This window comes from Euphorbia lathyris, chromosome 6, assembly GCF_963576675.1.
Source record: "Euphorbia lathyris chromosome 6, ddEupLath1.1, whole genome shotgun sequence".
Lineage (NCBI taxonomy): Eukaryota > Viridiplantae > Streptophyta > Magnoliopsida > Malpighiales > Euphorbiaceae > Euphorbia > Euphorbia lathyris.
The window spans coordinates 74,227,618-74,249,323 of record NC_088915.1 but is presented as its reverse complement, the minus strand read 5'-3'; the positions used below and the strand labels follow the sequence as shown (position 1 = coordinate 74,249,323).

Sequence of the window (21,706 nt, the reverse complement as noted above, 5' to 3'; positions counted from 1 at the left end):
CATTTTCGCATACCATAGTAATAATGAGACTATAATGTTTGACAGGAATGAGAATGGTACACCGCTTTTGATATTGTAAATTGCATGCCATATAATAATAGAACATTTGACGATAATGAAACTAGGGGTGTAAACGAGCCGAACCCTATGTAGGCTCGGTACTGGCTCGTTAATATCTCGAGCCGAGCCCTCTCGAGCTGTGCTTTTTTCGAGCCGAGTCCTCTCGAGCTAAGCTTTGACCGAATCTTACCGAGCCGAGGTTTTATTGAGCTTGTAACGAGCTTTAATCAAATTCATCATACATGAAAATAATAAGTAGCGTAGAACACCAAAAAAACCTTATAACATACTCCATGTGATTTTAAAATATTTATAAAAAAACAATTATGTTATTGTCGAGATTCCGGAATAGTAGATGGTACTTGTGGTCGGAAAATACAAACTTGGAGAAGAATTTTAAACAATGAAATAAATATTAAAATTTGTAATGTATTTTGTTCCTTATCAAAACCTAATTGTCTAGCTAAAAACTCAAATGTCTACCCTTTTTTGTGTGTTTTTGTTATAGGTTAAATCATATTTGAGTTGTCAATTGGGATAAAAACTAATAATAACCAATGAAATTAATCAATATAATAAAATATATATATAGTAATTAAAAATAACCGAGTCTGCTCACAAGCTTTCGAGCCGAACTTGAAGAAGCTCGGACTCAGCTCGCTAGTGCTCGAGCCAACCCTGAATTCGAGTTGAGTCCTATCAAACCGTGCTTTGATTGAGATTTCTCCGAGTTGAGATCGAACAGTTTGCGAACTAACAATGCTTATTTACACCCCTAGATGAAACTATGACATTTTTTACTACAAACGTTAAGTCAAGATGGGCCGTTCGTGGAAGGCCACCGTGTCTTTGATACTAACGGTAATCAAGCGCTAATTTTCACTGCTAATGGTTGGCGTCATCTGGGCCATGCGGTCATGATCAGTGGATACATGGGACATTGGTCTCCAAGTAAGAAGAAATGAGTAGGCTATTGGATAAATCAGAATAGTCTAGGGCCTTATTTGGTAGGATGAGTTTTGATACACTTACTCTTGCTTTAGTACATATATTATAGAATTATTTTAGAATTTTTACTCATGCAATCCAATGGTTAATAAAAAAAATTGATTATTTTGGATAAAAATTAATTTCTGATTTTATTTATAAAATATATATATATATATATGTGTGATCACAAAAAAAAATCAAATTAAAGAAAAGAAAATCCAATAATATGACAAGACCGAGTGAAATAGATCCATTTAACGAAAAATAGAACGTATACTATATCATTAAGAAATGATTGGTGTAAAATTCTATAATTATCATTTTTTAGATAAAATATAATTACATCATCTTTCTTTAGTAAGATTGGTTGAAATGCAACCATGGTAGGATATTTAGATATTAACAATTATCTATATAAATAATTATTATATCTCAACTCAATTTAATAGTAATCATACATTCTGATAACAAAAAAAATTGAAAGTCACTAACAATAGCAAAAATGGGGCCTCCAAACCGTTGAGTCACTACGGTGAGGGGCCAAAAGGTCCAAACCATCGTAAAAAGGTAAGTTTTACAGTGTTAACAAGTTTTAGTCAAATAAATCTTCATTTTCATATATTTAAAAATGATATATGAGTCAATTTTTTAGTCAAATAATGTTTAGTTGATTTTTAAAATTAGACCTTATATTTGAGATAATTTGTAAAGTCAATATTTTAGTCTATTTTCGCAAATCATAATAATAATGAGACTATAATGTTTGACAGGAATGAGAACGATACACCGCTTCTGATGTTGTAAATTACATGTCATATAATAATAGAACATTTGACAATGATGAAACTGAGGGTATAAACGAGCCGAACCCTAGGTAGGCTCGGTATTGTCTCGTTAATATCTCGAGTCGAGCTTTGACGAGATTTGATCGAACTAAGTTTTAACCGAATCTGACCGAGTCGGGCTTTGACCGAATATGACCAAGCTCTCAACTCAATTTAATAGTAATCATATATTCTGATAACAAAGAAAAAATTGAAAGTCACTACGACGTATCGGTATCCGTTTGAGGGGTCAAAAGGTCTAAACCGTCGTAAAAAGGTAAGTTTTACAGTGTTAAAAAATTTTAGTCAAATAAAACTTTCATTTTCATATATTTAAAAATGATATGTGGGTCAATTTTTTAGTCAAATAATGTTTAGTTAATTTTTAAAATTAGACTTTATATTTGAGATAATTTGTAAAGTCAATATTTTAGTCCATTTTCGCATATCATAGTAATAATGAGACTATAATGTTTGACAGGAATGGGAACGATACACCGCTTCTGATGTTGTAAATTGCATGCCATATAATAATAGAACATTTGACGATGATGAAACTGGGGTGTAAACGAGCCGAACCCTAGGTACTGGCTCGTTAATATCTCGAGTCGAGCTTTTTTCAAGTCGAGCTTTGACCGAATCTGACCGAGCTTTGATCGAGTCGAGCTTTGACCGAATCTGACCAAGCTGAGTTTTTATCGGGCTTCTAACGAGCTTTAATAAAATTAATCATACGTGGAAAGAATAAGTAGCTTAGAACACAAAATAGTGTTATAACATACTCCATATAAATAATTATTATCTCTCAACTTAATTTAACAGTAATCATACATTCTGATACAAAAAAATTGAAAGTCACTAACAATAGTATAAATGGAGCCTCCAAAATTTATTTCACAATTTCTCTTAACAATAACTAGGATAAATTACAATTTAGTTTTATTGTTATTTGGGGAGAGTAATTTAGTCACCACGTACAAAATAGTAGTATAAGTTTAAGCCAAAACATTTAACAGACAGTTCAATATTTAAGGCTTGGTAATAGAAGGTGAGTATTTTCATTAATATAAGTTGTGCAATTTCAAATCTTATTGGATGGTCCAAATGCTAAAGATTGTAGAGTAGCTAAAACATGAAATTGCATATGGAAAAAAATTGTCTTTCATTAATAAAGTTCAAAATTACATCATCTCGTAAAAAAAAAATAGACTTACGACTTGCAATGTTTTGTATGTAAAGGTTTTAACATGGTTTCCCATTTACCATAAGGTTAACTTTGTACCTTCTACCATAATTAGAAGTATGATAATAATTCAAAATTTATCCAAAAAAGTAATTTCATTTCCACTCATACCCTTCCCCTTCTCTCTCTCTCACCATTCCAGAAAACTCTCTTCTTCCCACTCAACAGAACTCTCATAGCTTTCACTCTTTCTTCCTTCGTTCTCCCTGCTGCTACTGGATAGAAACAAGTTTCTCTCATTTTTTTTTATCTGATGTACACTTTAGTGAGAGGTCACAAGAAGGTTGTACATTTTAGTGTACAAAATTGAAGATTGTACACCAAAATGTGAAAATGGATAAAGATGTACACCACATATGTAATTAACCCAAATGATTAGTGTAAAGTTCTATATTATTATTTTTTAGATAGAATATAATTATGTCATCTTTTCATTAGTAAGATTCGTTGAAACGGAACCATAGTAGGATATTTAGACATTAAAAATTATCTATATAAATAATTATTACTCCCTCCATATGTAAATATAAGTTATTGTAAGTTGTTTCACACAAATTAAGAAATATAATTAGTATAGAGTGAAATTAATGAATTTACATCGATTAACTAAAAAGAAATTTTCTCTCGTGTAATTGTTGATGAATAAGTCTTGTAATTTTGAAAAACACATTTACAAATGTAAAAAATTTAATGCTTGGATCGGAAAACTAAATTAAAAGTTCTTAGAAAACTAGAAAGACTTATATTTTGGAAAAAAAACTCAATTGCTAGAATGATTTATAAAAAGGAATTTAATAGTAATCATACATTCTGATAACAAAAAAATTGAAAGTCACTAATAATAGCATAAATGGGGCCTCCAAAATTTATTTCACAATTTTTCTATTAACAATAACTAGGATAAATTACAATTTAGTCTTATTGTTATTTGGGGAGAGTAATTTAGTCACCACATACAAAATAGTAGTACAAGTTTAAGCCAAACATTTAACAGACGGTTCAATATTTAAGGCTTGGTAATAGAAGGTGAGTATTTTTATTAATATAAGTTGTGCAATTTCAAACCTTATTGGATGATCCAAATGCTAAAGATTGAAGAGCAGCTAAAACATGAAATTGCATATGGAAAAAAATTGTCTTTCATTAATAAAGTTCAAAATTGCATCATCTGGTAAAAAAAAATAGGCTTACGACTTGCAATGTTTTGTATGTAAAGGTTTTAACATGTTTTTTCCGTTTACCATAAGGCTAACTTTGTATCTTGTACCATAATTAGAAGTAGGGAGAATTACTAAACTAGCTCATTTTAAAGGGTTAGTTTACATTTCTAACCTCTTTCAAAAAAATTTACAAAACTAACATATTTCAACAAACAACTTTCATCTTTGCCATCATCTTCTTCCTAAACAGAACTTCATCTCTCTAACGTATCAAACGCTGCGATAGGAAGAGGAGGAAGAACGACAAGCGACGGCGGCACACTCAAAGAGGTGGAGAAGCGAAAGGCGGCGATAGGAAGAGGAGGAGAAGCGAACGGCGAGGAGGAAGAAGGAGAAGCGAATGACGGCGATAGGAAGAGGAGGAGAAGAAGGCGAACGGCGAACGGAAGAGGAGGAAGAAGGCGCCCCTTTTTCTGGCAATCTTGTCCCAATATATTGCTTCTCTTCCTTTTTCATGTTTTTCCTGGTCGTGCGAACCCCAAAAACAGTGGCATTGTTATCTGAAAATGCATTTTGGTTGGAATATCAGTTTCATATTTTTCCCCGACAGTGTCGATATTTGTAGATATCTGTAGATATCTACAATATTTGTCGATATCGACAAATATCTACATATATCGACAACACATATTTACAAATATCTACAGATATCGACACTGTCGGGAAAAAATCTGAAACTGATATCCCAACCAAAATGCATTTTCAGATAACAATGCCACTGTTTCTGGCAATGTTATCAGAACCGGACCCGACATCAAACCGGATTGGTGACTGGGTCACGAGTCACTTGGTCGGACCGGATAGCTCGGATTGGTTGAACCGGATGACGTAATAAATAAATAAATAATATTTATATATATTAAATATATATAATTAATTTAAAATTATTTTTATAAATTATATATATCCAAAACAAATTATAAACAACTTTTGATTTGTTATTTTTTTGTCAACTTAAAACTTAAATATATAATGGATAAATATAATTTAGAATAACTTGAAATATGTAAATGTATTCTATGACATGCGATTTTTTTTTTACGGTATATTATAAACTCAAAACGGACAAGTGATGAAGGAAAAATTAACGCTTAAAGTGAACTACTTGAAATGCTTTATAATAAACTAAGCATTATTATCCCACATAGGAAAGAAATGAAAATGTTAACTAGTTTATAAGTAAATGGAATGCCGCACCGAAATGAGCTCTCTTAGCCCAGCCCAGCCTCCTTTTGCTAGATTTTCTCACTCTTTATTCTTCTTTTTCTTAAATATTTTTCCTCTTAATTCATTAAAACTTTAATTTTAAAAAACAGCCCAAATTCATCCAGCCCAAAATTATACCCGCGTCAAAAAAAAATTCCTATTGATTGTTAGAGACCCGGGGTCACACTGGGTCCCGGTCCAAACCCGGGTTTCTCCGGTTTTTTGCACCTTCAAAAAATCGCACAGCCTCGGACCGGCTTCCTTGCCGGTTCCCGGTTCGACCGGCCAGTCCGGTCGGTCCGGTCCGAGCTTGATAACATTGGTTTTTGGGATTCGCACGACTAGAAAAAACATGAAAAATGAAGAGAAACAATATATATTGGGACGAGATTGTCGGAAAAAGGGTCGCCTTCTTCTCTTCCTATCGCCGCCATTCGCTTCTCCTTCTTTCTCCTCGCCGTTCGCTTCTCCTTCTTTCTCCTCACCGTTCGCTTCTCCTCTTTCTATCGCCGCCTTTCGCTTCTCCACCTCTTTGAGTGTGCCTTCGTCACTTTTCGTTCTTCCTCTTCCTATCGCAGCGTTTGATACGTTAGAGAGATGAAGTTCTGTTTAGAATTTGTTAAAATATGTTAGTTTTGGAATTTTTTTTGAAATGAGCTAGAAATGTAAACTAACCCCTTAAAAGGGACTAGTTTAGTAATTCTCCCTTAAAAGTATGATGATAATAATTCAAAATTTATCCAAAAAGTGCTCTCATTTCCTCTCATACCCTTCCCCTTCTCTCTCACCACTCCAGAAAACTCTTTCTTCCCACTCAACAGAACTCTCATAGCTTTCTCCTTCGTTCTCTCTGCTGCTACAGGATAGAAACAAGCTTCTCACCTCTTCTGTTATGTCATCCAAACTTTCAAAACGGTGCAATTAATCCTCATATGTACTTATTATTTTTTACAAAAAAAAACTAATAAGAAATAAAAAAAAAATGTTAAATACCACAGCAGCTAGATAAGGTTTGGGAAACCCAATTCATTAACTAAGCTACGAATACATGTTTATTTCATTCAGACATTTTTTTAGCCATCAAAACAACCATATAGTGCTGTGATTGAGATATCAAAACTATGCAAGTCGGAAAAGAAACAAAATAGTCGATATTAAATAACTACATCATACATAAAGGCAGGCTATTATATTAGAGGTAGAAAATTCTTGGCATCTAACAAATTCGGATGACAAATACAGAACAGAAAATCATCATCCGTGGATGATTAAGTCTGCTACCAGTAAGAAAACTGAAGGCCATCCTAAAATTTGAAATCCTTCTTCTTCGATTTCCCCTCTTTATCGTGCATTTTCCGCTTCCTTTTCTTCTCATTCTGCAGTTAAAACAACTCACCAATATTAGTACACACACTAGATTATTACATGGAATTAACTGATGTTAAAAAATTTAACCTTCCTCATTTAATCATATTACATCAAGTACTTTAAGTTGTCAAATTAAATTTCAATTGAACCTTGATTTGACAACTTAGTTTATTTATGGTTTGATTGGATGGGTAGATGGATTTTAGAGGGTTATTATAGGGAAGGTTTGGAAGGGAAATAGAACAAGTTATCATCCAATCAAAGCCCCAAGTCTCAAAAGTGAAAAATCGATTTTGAAAAAATAAAATTTCCAGCCAAGTAATTAATGATGATAAAATACGTATTTTATGTGCTTTTAATGGCTTAAACCTTCAAAAATAAAGGAAAAAGCTTATTATAATGCATGCAAAAAATGTAGGAAGGCTAAAATTAGATTGGTAAAATAGGAGGTACGGTGTATTTGACCTAATCTCAGGAATGCTTATATTATTTGCCCTTTAATTTTATAGCCATAGTAGAAACAATAAGAAACAATGGAAAGGGACTCGGGAATCGCCCAGCTATCATAATTTTGGTGAGCAGGTAAGATGTAACACACCTCTGCAACCATATCACTGAAATCTTCTCGTTGGCTACGTAGCTTCTCCTCCTCTCTTGCTTCCTCGTACCTATTGGAATCATCAAAATTAGTGACTCAATTGCTAAAATTGCCAGAATACAGACACAATATTCACGAAAAGTGTTACTTACTTTCCAGGCAACACTTCGTCCATAGCATCCAATTCTTCAGGTAGTAAAGTGACATCGACTTTATCTGTTTTCTGGCCCCGGAGAAGATCAACCTGTAAAAAATCAAAAAATTTGTTAATCACTAAAGATCCATGCATATCGATTTATGATAAAACCCTAAAATCCACTCCAGTGCAGCAGTGCTTAATACATAACAGCTTTTTAATTTTTTAAATTTGCCAAATTGAATGACCCAGGCATTATGGAGAAAATAAATATGACAAACATGTCTGCACTTACCCTTTTTGCTCCTGACTTATCTTGAGTGCCACTGCCAACCACATACGTGTGAGTCGTTCCAAGTAAAGTCCCAGCAGCAATCGGCTCTGCTTTTTCTTCGAGAACCTTCAAAAGAGATTGACAAAAAAAATTCAGTCACATCATAATGAGTGTACAAAAACAAGTACAACTTCACATCATGCCACTTACTTGATAAAGAGGCCTGTCAGGTTCCTTTCTCTGCTGCTTACGGAGGTCAATGACATCTGGTGTCTCCACGCCAGTCGGCGTACTAAAAGAAAGAAAGGAAGAGGAAAGGTGACTAAAGTTTGACTTCTCGAAAGATAACAAGATAATCTCGTTCATAACTATATTGTTATGCAAACAAACAAGATTTGGACAATTAACAGCTACAGCATGCAATGGCAAACAATCATATCATCTCATGCTTCCACCCAATGACTTCACATAAAAAATGAACGACTGAAGGCTATATGATGCTATACACATGATATTAGTGCTCCAACGACAGGCAGGGAGCCAAGGTGCTAGAATCATGGACAACCAAAGAAATAAAATTGGTATGGAATTCAACTCCTTACCTTGACAGGCTATCCACAGATTGAATTCCGTCCTCCATCTCCTCTTCTTCAATCTCTTCCTCCTCTTCCTCTTCCTCTTCTTCTTCCTCCTCTTCCTCCAAGTCACCCCAGTGCTTCGTCTTATCAACTGGTTCTTCCTGAAGTCATATAAACAAAAATGGCAAAAATCAGGATTCAACTAATAATAAATAAATAAATAAAATTACTGAATAGTGCAGAACTGTGTTTGAAGTACCTCATAGTTGGGCTGTTCTTGTTGCTGAACTCCAAAAACATCTCCATACAAAGGACGTCCATACTATTCCATTACACACAAGTAAACTAGTTATAGACATGAAAATGTTTCCTTAACAATGATGCATAAAATGCATGAATAAATAACTTTACGAAGTCATATAACATTTAAATCCTTAGTTGACAAGTAAAAGGCTTACCTCATCTACAGGGGGCTTTCCCCAGCCACCAGGATGATAACCAAAGCTAGCTCCAGGTGGAATAGGAGCATTAAGCCCAGGGATTTTAAGGTGCGGGTATGATGGTGGAGGACCATATCTCTGCATCAGAAAAGTGCATTCAAATATAAAAAAATGTATAAAAAGAAGGCAAAAATAAATTTAATGCAAGTTCCAGAAAGACATGTTGCAAAACTGACCTGCATATTAATAAGCCAAGGAGGAGGAGCACCCTCTGGCATACCAAGAGATTCTTTCAATTCTTGTGAAAGAGTACCAGGCTTTATCTCTCTAAGTTTTACCTGCACAACAGAGGAAAATATGACCATAAACAAACTGACAGATAAACACACAAATAAAACTTCCTATTTTTTTGCTACTTAAAATTAACACCACCTGCTAATACAGATATTTATCAACTTGTTTCTATTTTCAATGTTAAGCACCATGACCCTGAGATTGAAATTTAACCAAAATAACTTTCTGAAGAGCTCATATCCAAACGTTGAATGCAATATACAGGCAGATGTAGTTATGGATCTCCAACTCTCAATCAACAACATTTTCTTCAATCATTAAAATAAAGGTTAATTTTATCTAACAAAAAACAATGCACTATGTGGATCATTTCCAGAAATCACCTAGGCGCAAGGAATCTTAATATAATTTATCTCAATAGGAAGAGGCATAATTGGAAAACAAATAGAAGAAGAAAACAAAGAGAAAAGAAAAGAAAAATACCTCAAATTCTTTCCCTTCATGATAAAGGTCACCATGAGTAGTAAGCTTTGGCTTTGTTTGGTACTTAAAAAATGCATCGTGAAGAACCTAACATCGGAAATTTTAATGTCAGCCGAAGAAGAATAACTTAAGAAAAATAACACAAATATGAGCTAGGAAATGTCAAACACCTGATAGTCAATATCCATTTTCCCCATCTTTGGCTGCATCCGCTCACGTTGCTTCTGTTTCAACTTCTTACTGTCTTCTTTTTCAATATAAGCCTGCATCAAAAGGAAAACCCAGCAAACGTCATACACCAAGATGAGCACGAACTAAATTGAACACTTTGTCTTGCTGTGGTTACAATCTAAAAAAATTCCAAGTAAAGAACAACTGTTGACAAAGGGACCCACATGACCAAATTTATAATCAGAAGTTGCAGGAGCTCACAAATCTGGCTATTATATTTAATATGTAAACTAATGAATAGACAGCTATGAGATTAAAAGAGACAGAGCACAAGTTCTTTTCATGGATGAATCTAGTCGATTCAACATTAAGAAAGAAAAACAGGGAAGGGGATTGTCCAGATAGGGTATGTATATAAAGATGCGCAGTTGGACAAATCAGAAGTTGCAGGAGCTCACAAATCTGGTTATTATATTTAATATGTGAACTAATGAATAGACAGCTATGAGATTAAAAGAGACAGAGCACAAGTTCTTTTCATGGATGAATCGAGTCGATTCAACATTAAGAAAGAAAAACAGGGAAGGGGATTGTCCAGATAGGGTATGTATATAAAAGATGCGCAGTTGGATACTGATAATAAAATATCAGTAAACAAGACAAACTGACACATCATAACTACCTGTCTAATTTTCTCAATTCCTGTTGCAGCAATGAAATCAGGAAGCTGAAAAGGTTGTTTCTCAATACCGCGCTTTCCCTGCAAAATAAATCCAATAAATGATAAGATACAAATAATTCCATTGACATATAGACCACCACCACCACAACATGGCAATCACCACATGAAACTTCAATTAATGAGTAAAATAAAATAAAATTTCAGAAGCATCTAGCCCGAGCATTTAGGACAATGGAAAGGCATCTGAAAATTCAAAGCAGATGAATTAGAAATTCAACAATATGTGCATGCAAAGATAAGTGAAGGCCGAAAGATGGTAAAAGAAATCCAAAAATTAATGCATTCTGCAAAATTCCATGACATATGAATAAGCCCCCGATAAGTCCTTGACTTTCTGTTATATCTATATTATCAAACAGCAAGATGAGGCTGGAATAGAAGCTGCTAATGAACTATGGTCCAGAAAATAATCTACATCCCCAGCCACACTAGCAAGTTATATTAAAAGAGAAATCAGTTAAGTGTCCCGTTTGCCAAATACATACAAGTCCAAGGCTCCATCATTGTCACAGCCGTTTCCTGCAAGAATCACATATATACGAATCACATATATACGAATCACATATATACGTATAAGACAAACCTTATGGACTTTATCTTCCCTCACCCTCTTCCCTAAATTACTAATGATGCACCAAACCCATCAATCATGCATATCTTATCCCATACTACTAGTTTTCTCACAAGGAGTAACTAACCTGCAGAAATTTCCTTTTCTGACACCAATGTCTTGGAACAGGAACCGTATTTCTGTATGACTTCAAATAGACGAGCAACTTTGGGTCCGATGCAGTAGCATCCCACACCTGCAAATTAAATAAATGGATAAAGAAACAATGACCACATACATAAAAAAAAAAAAAAAAAACACATTTCAAACATTAAATGAACAATTACAGCCAATAGAAAAACATGGTAAAAAAAAAAAAAGGCTCAACATCCATCGCTACCTCAACAACATCAGGTCTTGAGCATATCTGTTTAAGTTCTGCAATCTTCATCCGCCTCAGAAGCTGGAAATCAAGCAAAACTACCATCAGTACAGTTAGATAACATTATAACGTTAACCCTAGAAAAACAAGTACTAGAACACATATGATTATAAACCTTTTTCTTCTTGTTTGAAATGCCGCCTTTATCTTTCTGTTGAATATCTTGCTCTTCCCCATCTGAGTCTGAGTCAACCTTTTTCTTTGAATCAGCATTTTGAGCAGCTTCGTCCTTTGAGTCATTTTCCTGGTTTATAGTAAATAAAATATGAATGAGATAAATACTTCAAGAGGAAGAGAAAATAAGTGACAAGTAATTGAGCCTCATACAGCAGCATCAGCCGATTCGGAAAAGCTGAATTTCTCAAAGATCTTCCTGAATTCATCATCCATTCCGTCTTCCAACTCTGCCTTTTCTGGAACATACTCAATTTCAATTTGCTCCATAATCTACAAGATTTTGGAAAGTTGAAGTAAGACTAATTCAAAACAACATTTGAAAAGGTACTAACAGAATAAACATGAAATCATGTATTCAGCACTCATTGAGAACACCATAGTACCCTAAATTCACCAATTAATGCCACCATATCAATTACGGTCTACAAGTATCACCATTCAAGTAACTAAGGACGTAACACCATTACCAAAAAAAAAAAGGAATAAAGCCCTAAGCATCTACACACCTGTTGAGTTTCAGATTTCTCCTTTGCATCATCACCGTTGGCCGTGGATTCATCGTCGCTTTCATTTCCATTAGCAAGTTTATTATTATCGGAAGCCTTATTGTTCTTCTTCTGCTTGCGTCTGCGACGCCGCCGTTCGCTCTCCCGAGACTTTTTGGAAGCGGCTTTGTTAGAACTAGGGTTTGCAGAGGCCAGATCTCCGTTCACGGCACCGTTTTGATAGGGTACAACCTCCGCTGTCATGCTTACCGTAGGCCTATCGGAATCAGATAAAAAAATCAAATTGATGGGGTTTTGGGTGAAGAGTGTGTGAGGATATGGCGCTGTGGCTAATGGACCGACCGGAAGGTGGCTGCACACAAATTCGACGGAGTTCGCGCGTGTATATGGGATTATATCACGTGAGAAACAGATGATTGGGCCTTTGGCCCATAAAATACCGCAATGTCAATTAATTGAAGCCTAAGCTGGATACAGAATTAGTAATTACAGATGACTATCCCAACCCTATCAGCTGAAATAGTGGCCCATTTGATCAATTTTCCAACGCTCAGCTGTTTATTTTAGTTTTTAGTAGGACCGTTTAACGGTTAAACCGCTAAAAATATAGTATTTTGTTAGAAATATAAAATCGTTGCGTTTAACTGTTTCGGAGTAAACTATAACGATTCACGAAAAGTTTGAGCTTTGAATTCAAAGCGTTGTTTTTAATTGTTTAGCTTTTAATAAAATTACATTTGTTATGAAACAAGGAAGATAATATGCAATAGAATAAGAACAATGGAGAGAGTGTAAGCTTGTATTTCTCTTGTCCTTTTTACTTGTATCTCTATTCCATGAAAGAAACATATATTTATAGGCTTATGAATATATAGGTTACATAGTTACAAACATTAAGGAATGCAAAGTTACAACCTTAATGAATGAAAAGTTACAACATTAAGGAATGGGGAGTTACAATGGTTATACTTATGAACATCCATCAATTTATTCATAACAACCTTAGGTTTTTTTCCAACTTTTTACATTAATAACTCGTGGATGATCATTTTATTTTAAGAACAATTTGCATTATTTGACTTACTCATGGATTTAATGCTTCCAGTTTTTCTTTTTTTTCACTAATCCATTCATTTATACATTTAAAAAGTAGTCAAAAGGCACATTTATTTTCCTTTTTGACATTAAGCCATTGTTTGGGAGGAGCTTAATGGGAGTAAATAGAAGTAATGGAAGGTTAAGTACTAAGTTAACTTTATTTGGAAGTTATATTTTGAGAGTAAATAGAGGTTAATGGGGTTAAATGGTTACTTCCTCTAACCTCCAAATTGGGGGTTAATGGGAGTAACGTAAACGTCTCTTGTCTCTGCAGAGTAAATTTAACATTCTTTCCCCTCCAGATTTAAACTCACAAACGAAGTTAAACATTTAACCTCATTTACATCCTATAAACTCCCAAACAAGGTTAACTTTTAACTTTCCTTTCCACCACTTCCCTTCCCTTTCCATTACCTCCTTTAACTCTCTCACCTACGTTAACCTTCAAACTCCCAAACAAAGGCTAAGATGAATCTTGTAAACTGACATAGAATTATACGCATAAAATTTTGGAAGAAAATATGTATTCTATAATTATTTTTCGTTTTTTATAATAATTATTTTATATTGATACGTAATATGGTCATATTAGTCTTTTTATATGTTAACAACAACAATTTTTTTACAAGTTTATAAACACCAATTATCAATTTAGCTAGCAGTAAACAGCTTACTACAACAGCTAACATCAATAATTATGAGCCAACAATTGAACCAAATATACCCTCAAGAAATTTGAAACATTATCCATAGTATTATGGTAACCGTTGAGGGTAATGTCGCTCTCATTGTTATTCATTGTTTGGTGAGTAAAAGTTTAGGGGGAGGCTTATCTTCAGTACAAGATCAAAGAAAGCTCGACGTTATAGAAGGGCTTATGAGACAATTTGCATATTGCTCCACTTATGGGGGCTCCAACAACAATAATGAGAATTGAACCTACGTAAAACATGTCACAAGGGTGACTTCCTTACCATTGAGTCCACCCTTATAGCTAATGTGGCAGACTTGTGGGTATATGGTACGAGAGTTTGGGATAGAGGAAAGCTTTGCTCTCTTTTTCTATCGGCTAAGGAAATATCCATTTAACTTATTGATCATGTTAATCCAACTGAGGATATTATATTTTGGCTTCATACGAAAGATGGACTCTACTTGCCTAAGTCGAGTTATAAGGCCCTCAAAAATCTTACGTATTCTTCACCTTCGGTGAATGGTTGGCTGAGGCTTCGAAATTTGTTTATCTCATTTAAGATTAAGTTTTCTTCTAGAAGTTATGTATTGAGTGCCTTCACACTTGCATGTGTCTTAATTCTAAGCATATATGATCCACATCGGCTATTTTGTACTATGGATGTTAAACACCACTAACATTTATTCTCGGGTTTCCAGTTTGCTATGTGTGATTGGGGATGGGAATTTCCCTCTAGAACTGATGTAGAGTGTTTTGGTGATTGGTTTCTCTAACTTTGTGCGTCTAGAAATCTTGATCTAGCCAGCAAGGTGGCGCTTTCTAGCTTATTTGGCAGTAGAGAAATAGTATTCTCTGGTCAGGTTCATGCTTTTCCCCATCTGAGTCTGAGTCGGCCTTTTTCTTTGAATCGGCATTTTGAGCAGCTTCGTCCTTTGAGTCATTTTCCTGGTTTATAGTAAATAAAATATGAATGAGATAAATACTTCGCGAGGAAGAGAAAATAAGTGACAAGTAATTGAGCCTCATACAGTAGCATCAGCCGATTCGGAAAAGCTGAATTTCTCAAAGATCTTCCTGAATTCATTATCCATTCCGTCTTCCAACTCTGCCTTTTCTGGAACATACTCAATTTCAATTTGCTCCATAATCTACAAGATTTTGGAAAGTTGAAGTAAGACTAAGGCCCCGTTTGTTTGGGGGAAAATATTGTGTTCTGGAAAATTTTATGCAGGAAAAATATTGTGCAGGAAAATAAAATATTTTTCTGTGTTTGGTAACAACACTGGAAAATATTTTTTGGTGTTTGGCTACAACACTGGAAAATATTTTCCAACCACTAAAAATGTGAAAAAAAACAACAAAAAAACGTGAAAATTTGTTAAAAACACGAAAAGTGGAAAAATGCGAAAATCACGAAAAGTAAAAAAATATATTAAAAACATGGAAAAAAGTGGAAAACAAGAAAATGTGAAAAAAATTAATGTTAAAAACACGAAAAACGTTTTTTTCACATTTTTGGCATTTTTTGTACGTTTTCTCGTGTTATTAACGTTATTGTGTTTTTTTTGCATTTTTTCTTTATTTTTTCGTGTTTTCATGTTAAGTTTTTCGGTTTTTCGGTTTTTCCCTTTTTCACGTTTTCTTTTTTTTCGCGTTTTTTATTTTTCTCACTTTGTTACTTTTTCGTGTTTTTCACGTTTTTGTGTTTTTTACGTTTTCGTGTTTTGTTTGCATTTTTTCGTCTTTTCATGTTTTATCGCGTTTTTCACTTATTGTCACGTTTTTGTGTTTTAGTATTTTTCGCGTTTTCGTGTTTTTCGTATTTTTTCACGTTTTTGTGTTTTTTTGTATTTTTCACGTTTTTGTATAATTCACGTTTTTTCACTTTTTCGTCTTGTTCATGTTTTGTGCTTTTTCAAGTGTTTTTTTTTTGCGTTTTTGTGTTTTTCACGTTTGTTCACCTTTTCATGTTTTTGCGGGTTTTTTTTCATATTCTCATGTTTTGTAACGTTTTTCACATTATTCATATTTTTTTGTATTTTTACATTTTTTAACGTTTTTTCCATTTTTCTCTAAATGCGTATGTTTTGGGGAAAATGTTTTACTCTTTTGAAAAGGGTAAAACATTTTCCCTTATTTCTTCCTTTATTTTCTATTGAGTTGTCACTTATTTTCCTTTGACTTATTTTCCTGCCCAAACAAACACTGAAAAATTAGAAAAATATTTTCCTGCAGAATATTTTCTGCCAAACAAACAGACCTAATTCAAAAGAACATTTCAAAAGGTACTAACAGAATAAACATGTAATCATGTATTCAGCACTCATTGAGAACACCACAGAACCCTAAATTCACCAATTAATGATGCGAACCCACGAGGAACAGTGCCTCGAAAACCCGACAACTAAATTTGATCCCTAGGAAAGCTAACGAATCAGGGTCGGACAGAAAAGAACCCTTACAAAACTAGGTTGTAAAGACCCAATCCCAGTCTCCAACAATTAAGGATTTAATCCCGAACTGTTCAAAGTAGTGCCCCAAAGAACACAAGAGAAACCACTCACAAACTCTTAAGAGTAATATTTTTATTAAAATCAAACTTGTACCTTTTACAAATGAAAGGGCTCACCCTTAAATACATAAAACACAAATAAACCATGACTAGAATTGCCCCTTATGTACCTTAAACACTAACAATAGTACAAGGGTAATTAGGGAATTAACTTAGTCAACCATAAAAACAAAATACTACATAAATGTTTCCATACAATGAAAAACCAATAATGAAAAACCAAGTCAATTCATATGGAATTGATAAGGTTCACATTGTGTTGAAATTCTCATTTTGACCATTGAAATAATTAAATCAATTCATATTGAATTGATTTTTATTTTTCCAATAAATCCAAATGGTTAAAATTCATATAGTGATTTTTGAATCAATTTCGTCTTCGTGTAACTTGAAAGTGATTAAATTATTTCATTTTGAACTTCGCACGCTTCATATGATTATCGAATAAATGATTAAAATTCGTAAAAATAATCTCGTTCTTAGCATGGATCCGATTCTCATCAATTAATGCCACCATATGATTATCTCGTTCATATGATTATCTGAATGCATGCTGCGTATAAAAATTAATGTTTGAACTTGTCTAATATAAACCATTGAACAAATAAATTACGCAGCGCTCTGTCACTATACATTACTTCCGCTGAATACTGAGTAAAATAGAATATGTCCCATAAGCTGACCTATACCTAAAAACTGATCTTAGACTTATTCAATTAAACCTTAGAATGTTTAGAATAGAACTAAGTCAGTAGCTCAGCCCTGACGGGGGAGTTCACTTAATCAAAAGGGTCAACTATCATGGGGGAGCTCAAAGCTGAGTTCCTTGCTGATTAGTTTTGCCAACATCAAAATGGGGGAGTTTGTTGAAACACCTTTCCACAGGATTTTGATTTGACAAAATTAATTAAGTGAGATTAAATATTCTATAACACATTAAGTTTAAATGCTTTGATTTATTGTTACTAATGTGTTTGTTCAATGTTGAGTTTATAATTGTTATAAGACATAAAGATCATAAGGCCCAAGCCCTATATGGAAGTCAAAGCCCAAGTCAAACAAGGCCAAGGCCACTCAGCCCACGTGTTTCAAAACGCTGCCGTTGAATATTGAAACGCAGCTCACCAATGAAGGATCGAGAAGATCCACGTAGACAACTTCGGTATGAAGCTGCTGAGCTGTCTCGACAAAACGTACAAGACAGCCGCTGACTACAAAGCAACTTCCGGACCAAGCATTTCCTCTGTTGGTAAAGAACAGAAGACGCAGGAAGCTGTCTGTTTGACATTACCCGATTTGGAGGAACATACTGCCACACTGACCGAAGAACAGAAGATGCTGGAATCTGATTGGCTAAGAGAACTGCTGAACAGACTGAGTGAAAGCGACATGAAGCCGTTTTCCTCCAACGGTTATTTTGAAATTCGAAATAACCAGAAGCTCTCACAGCTCTCTATAAATAGAGCATTCAGAATCCACATTCAATAGAGAACTTTGAGCAAAAGCCGTTACGCTGATCAAACGTGTACAAAAGTTCTTCATCAAAAGCAAAGCAAATTCTTACACCACAAGCTTATTCATTTGTGTAAAAGTCTAGAGTGATTGATCCTCAATCATCTAAGGTGTTCTAGCAATTGTTGTTTAGGACAAATCTTAATCATTTCTAGGAATAGAAAGGAGAGGCTGAGTACTCGGTTTTAAGTACTCAGCGGAGAGATTAGGATTGAGTAGAAGTATAGAGGAAGGTACTCTTGTCATACTCAATTGCTGATATTGTAAAAGGTTTGAGGCTCTACCTTTAAAGAGCTCAGTAGAGGATTTGAAATCTCGGAAGTGTTCCGGGGACAGGACGTAGGCTTAGAAGAAGCTGAACCTGGATAAATCTGCTGAGTGAAGTATTTCTAAACCTTAACTCCTTATTTATATTGCTTGCTTAAAACAAACTAAAACTGACCAAGTAAAAGAGGTCAAGCTGAGTTGTGTGCTGCCAACGAATTAGTTCAGGAATAGACTCTAAGTGATATTTCCTGACCTAAGCAATGGAACTGACCTAGTCACTAGTTGACTAAGCCAGAGTCTTGTCGATTGATCAGCGCCGCTGTCATAAAATCTTTTCTTAAGAAAAAGAAATTTGCCCTAATCATTGAAAAAGGTCAAATAGTTCCTAACCCCCCCCCCTTGGAATTATATTTGCAACCTTACAAGGGACCAACATTCTCTACCATAGTCACCTTGATTTCTAGTTGATCTTTCACTGTCATCATTATGATACATTACATCACGTTGATTTGTTTTTAGAACAACTCGTTGATTTTTTTCCATGATGTCCATACGTTCCATCAAGCGGTTCAACATTATTAACACTTGATCGTCTGCCATATTATTGCGCAAAAGAAATTCAAATAGATCAAGTAAAAATAAAAAAAATAAAAAAAACTCACGATTCACTCAGTGTTTCGCTCAATTTTTTTTTTGGCTATTCTCTCTGATATGCTCACCACTCTGTGCCTTTTACCGCTCGATTTCTCTTACAGTATTCTTTAAAGAACTCATTAGAACCAATTCAGTTTTAAAAACTCAACAGTCAAAAACCAAAATTTAATCGTACAACTTAAGAAGCAAAAACGTTAAACAATAAACGGAACGCAGTTAAGCAAATCGATGACCAAAATATAATATTGACGAGTTGGAAATTTAATAGATAAGAGAAAAAAAATATGAATATTTCAAAAATTGAGGCTATATATATATATTTGAATTATGAACTCTCAATTTTTTTTTTGTGAGTTCATACACTCCCTTTCTTTTTCCTTTTCTTTCTTCCTCTTTTGCGCTCCCGATTTTGATTTTTTTTTTTTTACTTAAAATGAGACAAACGGAAATTTAATAGTAGTGGACAGATTTGACTATCAAATATAAAAGAGGACTGGGAAAAGTCACGTGGATGTTCAGGATATTTTTTTTTAACAAAACTCAAGAAAATACTAATTAAGGTACTTAAAAATAATATTAAACTAATGATTCAAAATTCTGGAATAAACAGAAATCCTAATTTTTTTTGAGATTTTGACAGAAAATAATAATAATAATAATAATAATACTAATAATAATAAAATTACGGATAATTAAAACCTGAAAAGTTAGAGCTCGGCTCTGATACCAAACTGATGCGAACCCACGAGGAACAGTGCCTCGAAAACCCGACAACTAGATTTGATCCCTAGGAAAGCTAACGAATAAGGGTCGGACAGAAAAGAACCCTTACAAAACTAGGTTGTAAAGACCCAATCCCAGTCTCCAACAATTAAGGATTTAATCCCGAACTGTTCAAAGTAGTGCCCCAAAGAACACAAGAGAAACCACTCACAAACTCTTAAGAGTAATATTTTTATTAAAATCAAACTTGTATCTTTTACAAATGAAAGGGCTCACCCTTAAATACATAAAACACAAATAAACCATGACTAGAATTGCCCCTTATGTACCTTAAACACTAACAATAGTACAAGGGTAATTAGGGAATTAACTTAGTCAACCATAAAAACAAAATACTACATAAATGTTTCCATACAATGAAAAACCAATAATGAAAAACCAAGTCAATTCATATGGAATTGATAAGGTTCACATTGTGTTGAAATTCTCATTTTGACCATTGAAATAATTAAATCAATTCATATTGAATTGATTTTTATTTTTCCAATAAATCCAAATGGTTAAAATTCATATAGTGATTTTTGAATCAATTTCGTCTTCGTGTAACTTGAAAGTGATTAAATTATTTCATTTTGAACTTCGCACGCTTCATAGGATTATCGAATAAAGGATTAAAATTCGTAAACATAATCTCGTTCTTAGCATGGATCTGATTCTCATCAATTAATGCCACCATATCAACTACGGTCTACAAGTATCACCATTCAAGTAACTAAGGACGTAGTACCATTAGCAAAAAAAAATGAAGGAATAAAGCCCTAAGCATCTACACACCTGTTGAGTTTCAGATTTCTCCTTTGCATCATCGCCGTTGGCCGTGGATTCATCGTCGCTTTCATTTCCATTAGCGAGTTTATTATTATCGGAAGCCTTATTGTTCTTCTTCTGCTTGCGCCTGCGACGCCGTCGTTTGCTCTCCCGAGACTTCTTGGAAGCGGCTTTATTGGAACTAGGGTTTGCAGAGGCCAGATCTCCATTCACGATGCCGTTTTGATAGGGTACAACCTCCGATGTCATGCTTACTGTAGGCCTATCGGAATCAGATAAAAAATCAAATTGATGGGGTTTTGGGTGAAAAGGGTGTGAGGATATGGCGATGTGGCTAATGGACCGATCGGAAGGTGGCTGCACACAAATTCGACGGAGTTCGCGCGTGTATAGGATTACATCAGGTGAGAAATAGATGATTGGGCCTGTGGCCCATAAAATACGAGAATGCAATGCCAATTAATTGAAGGTTAATGGAAGTTAGAGTTAAAAGAGGTAATGGAAAGGCAAGGGAAGTGATGGAAAGGAAAGTTAAAAATTAACCTTGTTTGGGAATTTATAGGATGTAAATGAGGTTAAATGTCTAACTTTGTTTGGGAGTTTAAATATAGAAGGGAATGAAGGTTAAATTTACTCTGCAGAGACAAGAAATTTTAAAAAAGTTTACGTTACTTCCATTAACCCCCAATTTGGAGGTTAGAGTTTGGAGGTTAGAGGAAGTAAACATTAACTCCATTAACCTCCATTTACTCTCAAAAAATAACTCCCAAACAAGGTTAACTTTATACTTAACCTTTCATTACTCTCATTTACTCCCATTAACCTCCTCCCAAACAAGGGTTGAGCTGGATACAGAATTACAGATGACTATCCCAACCCTATCAGCTGAAATAGTGGCCCATTTGATCAATTTTCGAACGCTTAGGGTGTTTATTTTAGTTTTTCATATGAGCGTTTAGCGGTTAAACAGCTAAAAATATAGTATTTGGTTAGAATTATAATTTATAAAATCATATATAGTGTTTAGCTGTTTTGGAGCAAACTGCAGTGATTCAT

The 21,706-nt window shown here is 34.3% G+C and overlaps 2 protein-coding genes across 2 annotated transcripts; both read right to left on the bottom strand.

The window, feature by feature from the left end:
- Nucleotides 1-6,679: 6,679 nt before the first annotated feature.
- Nucleotides 6,680-12,676, bottom strand: LOC136232683 (uncharacterized). The gene is made up of 17 exons (XM_066022013.1): nucleotides 12,303-12,676; nucleotides 11,947-12,066; nucleotides 11,735-11,863; nucleotides 11,578-11,640; nucleotides 11,326-11,433; nucleotides 10,568-10,645; nucleotides 9,885-9,977; nucleotides 9,715-9,801; nucleotides 9,174-9,275; nucleotides 8,956-9,075; nucleotides 8,757-8,819; nucleotides 8,522-8,658; nucleotides 8,130-8,211; nucleotides 7,941-8,045; nucleotides 7,662-7,753; nucleotides 7,510-7,579; nucleotides 6,680-6,919 (listed from the first exon to the last, which is right to left on the bottom strand). Exons 1-17 carry the CDS (start codon nucleotides 12,543-12,545, stop codon nucleotides 6,848-6,850), a joined length of 1,764 nt encoding a protein of 587 aa, XP_065878085.1. The 5' UTR covers nucleotides 12,546-12,676; the 3' UTR covers nucleotides 6,680-6,847.
- Nucleotides 12,677-14,913: 2,237 nt separating this feature from the next.
- On the bottom strand, nucleotides 14,914-20,899 carry LOC136233760 (uncharacterized). The gene is made up of 3 exons (XM_066023451.1): nucleotides 20,657-20,899; nucleotides 15,123-15,242; nucleotides 14,914-15,039 (listed from the first exon to the last, which is right to left on the bottom strand). Exons 1-3 carry the CDS (start codon nucleotides 20,897-20,899, stop codon nucleotides 14,914-14,916), a joined length of 489 nt encoding a protein of 162 aa, XP_065879523.1.
- Nucleotides 20,900-21,706: the final 807 nt, after the last annotated feature.

Coding starts and splice junctions, on each gene's coding strand:
- LOC136233760 (XM_066023451.1), bottom strand. CDS start 20,899: ATGACATCGGAGGTTGTACCCTATCAAAACGGCATCGTGAATGGAGAT. Junction 15,243..20,656: donor AGAAATCTGAAACTCAACAG/GTGTGTAGATGC, acceptor AAAATCTTGTAG/ATTATGGAGCAAATTGAAAT. Junction 15,040..15,122: donor CCGAATCGGCTGATGCTACT/GTATGAGGCTCA, acceptor ACTATAAACCAG/GAAAATGACTCAAAGGACGA.
- LOC136232683 (XM_066022013.1), bottom strand. CDS start 12,545: ATGACAGCGGAGGTTGTACCCTATCAAAACGGTGCCGTGAACGGAGAT. Junction 11,864..11,946: donor CCGAATCGGCTGATGCTGCT/GTATGAGGCTCA, acceptor ACTATAAACCAG/GAAAATGACTCAAAGGACGA. Junction 11,434..11,577: donor CAAGACCTGATGTTGTTGAG/GTAGCGATGGAT, acceptor TTTAATTTGCAG/GTGTGGGATGCTACTGCATC.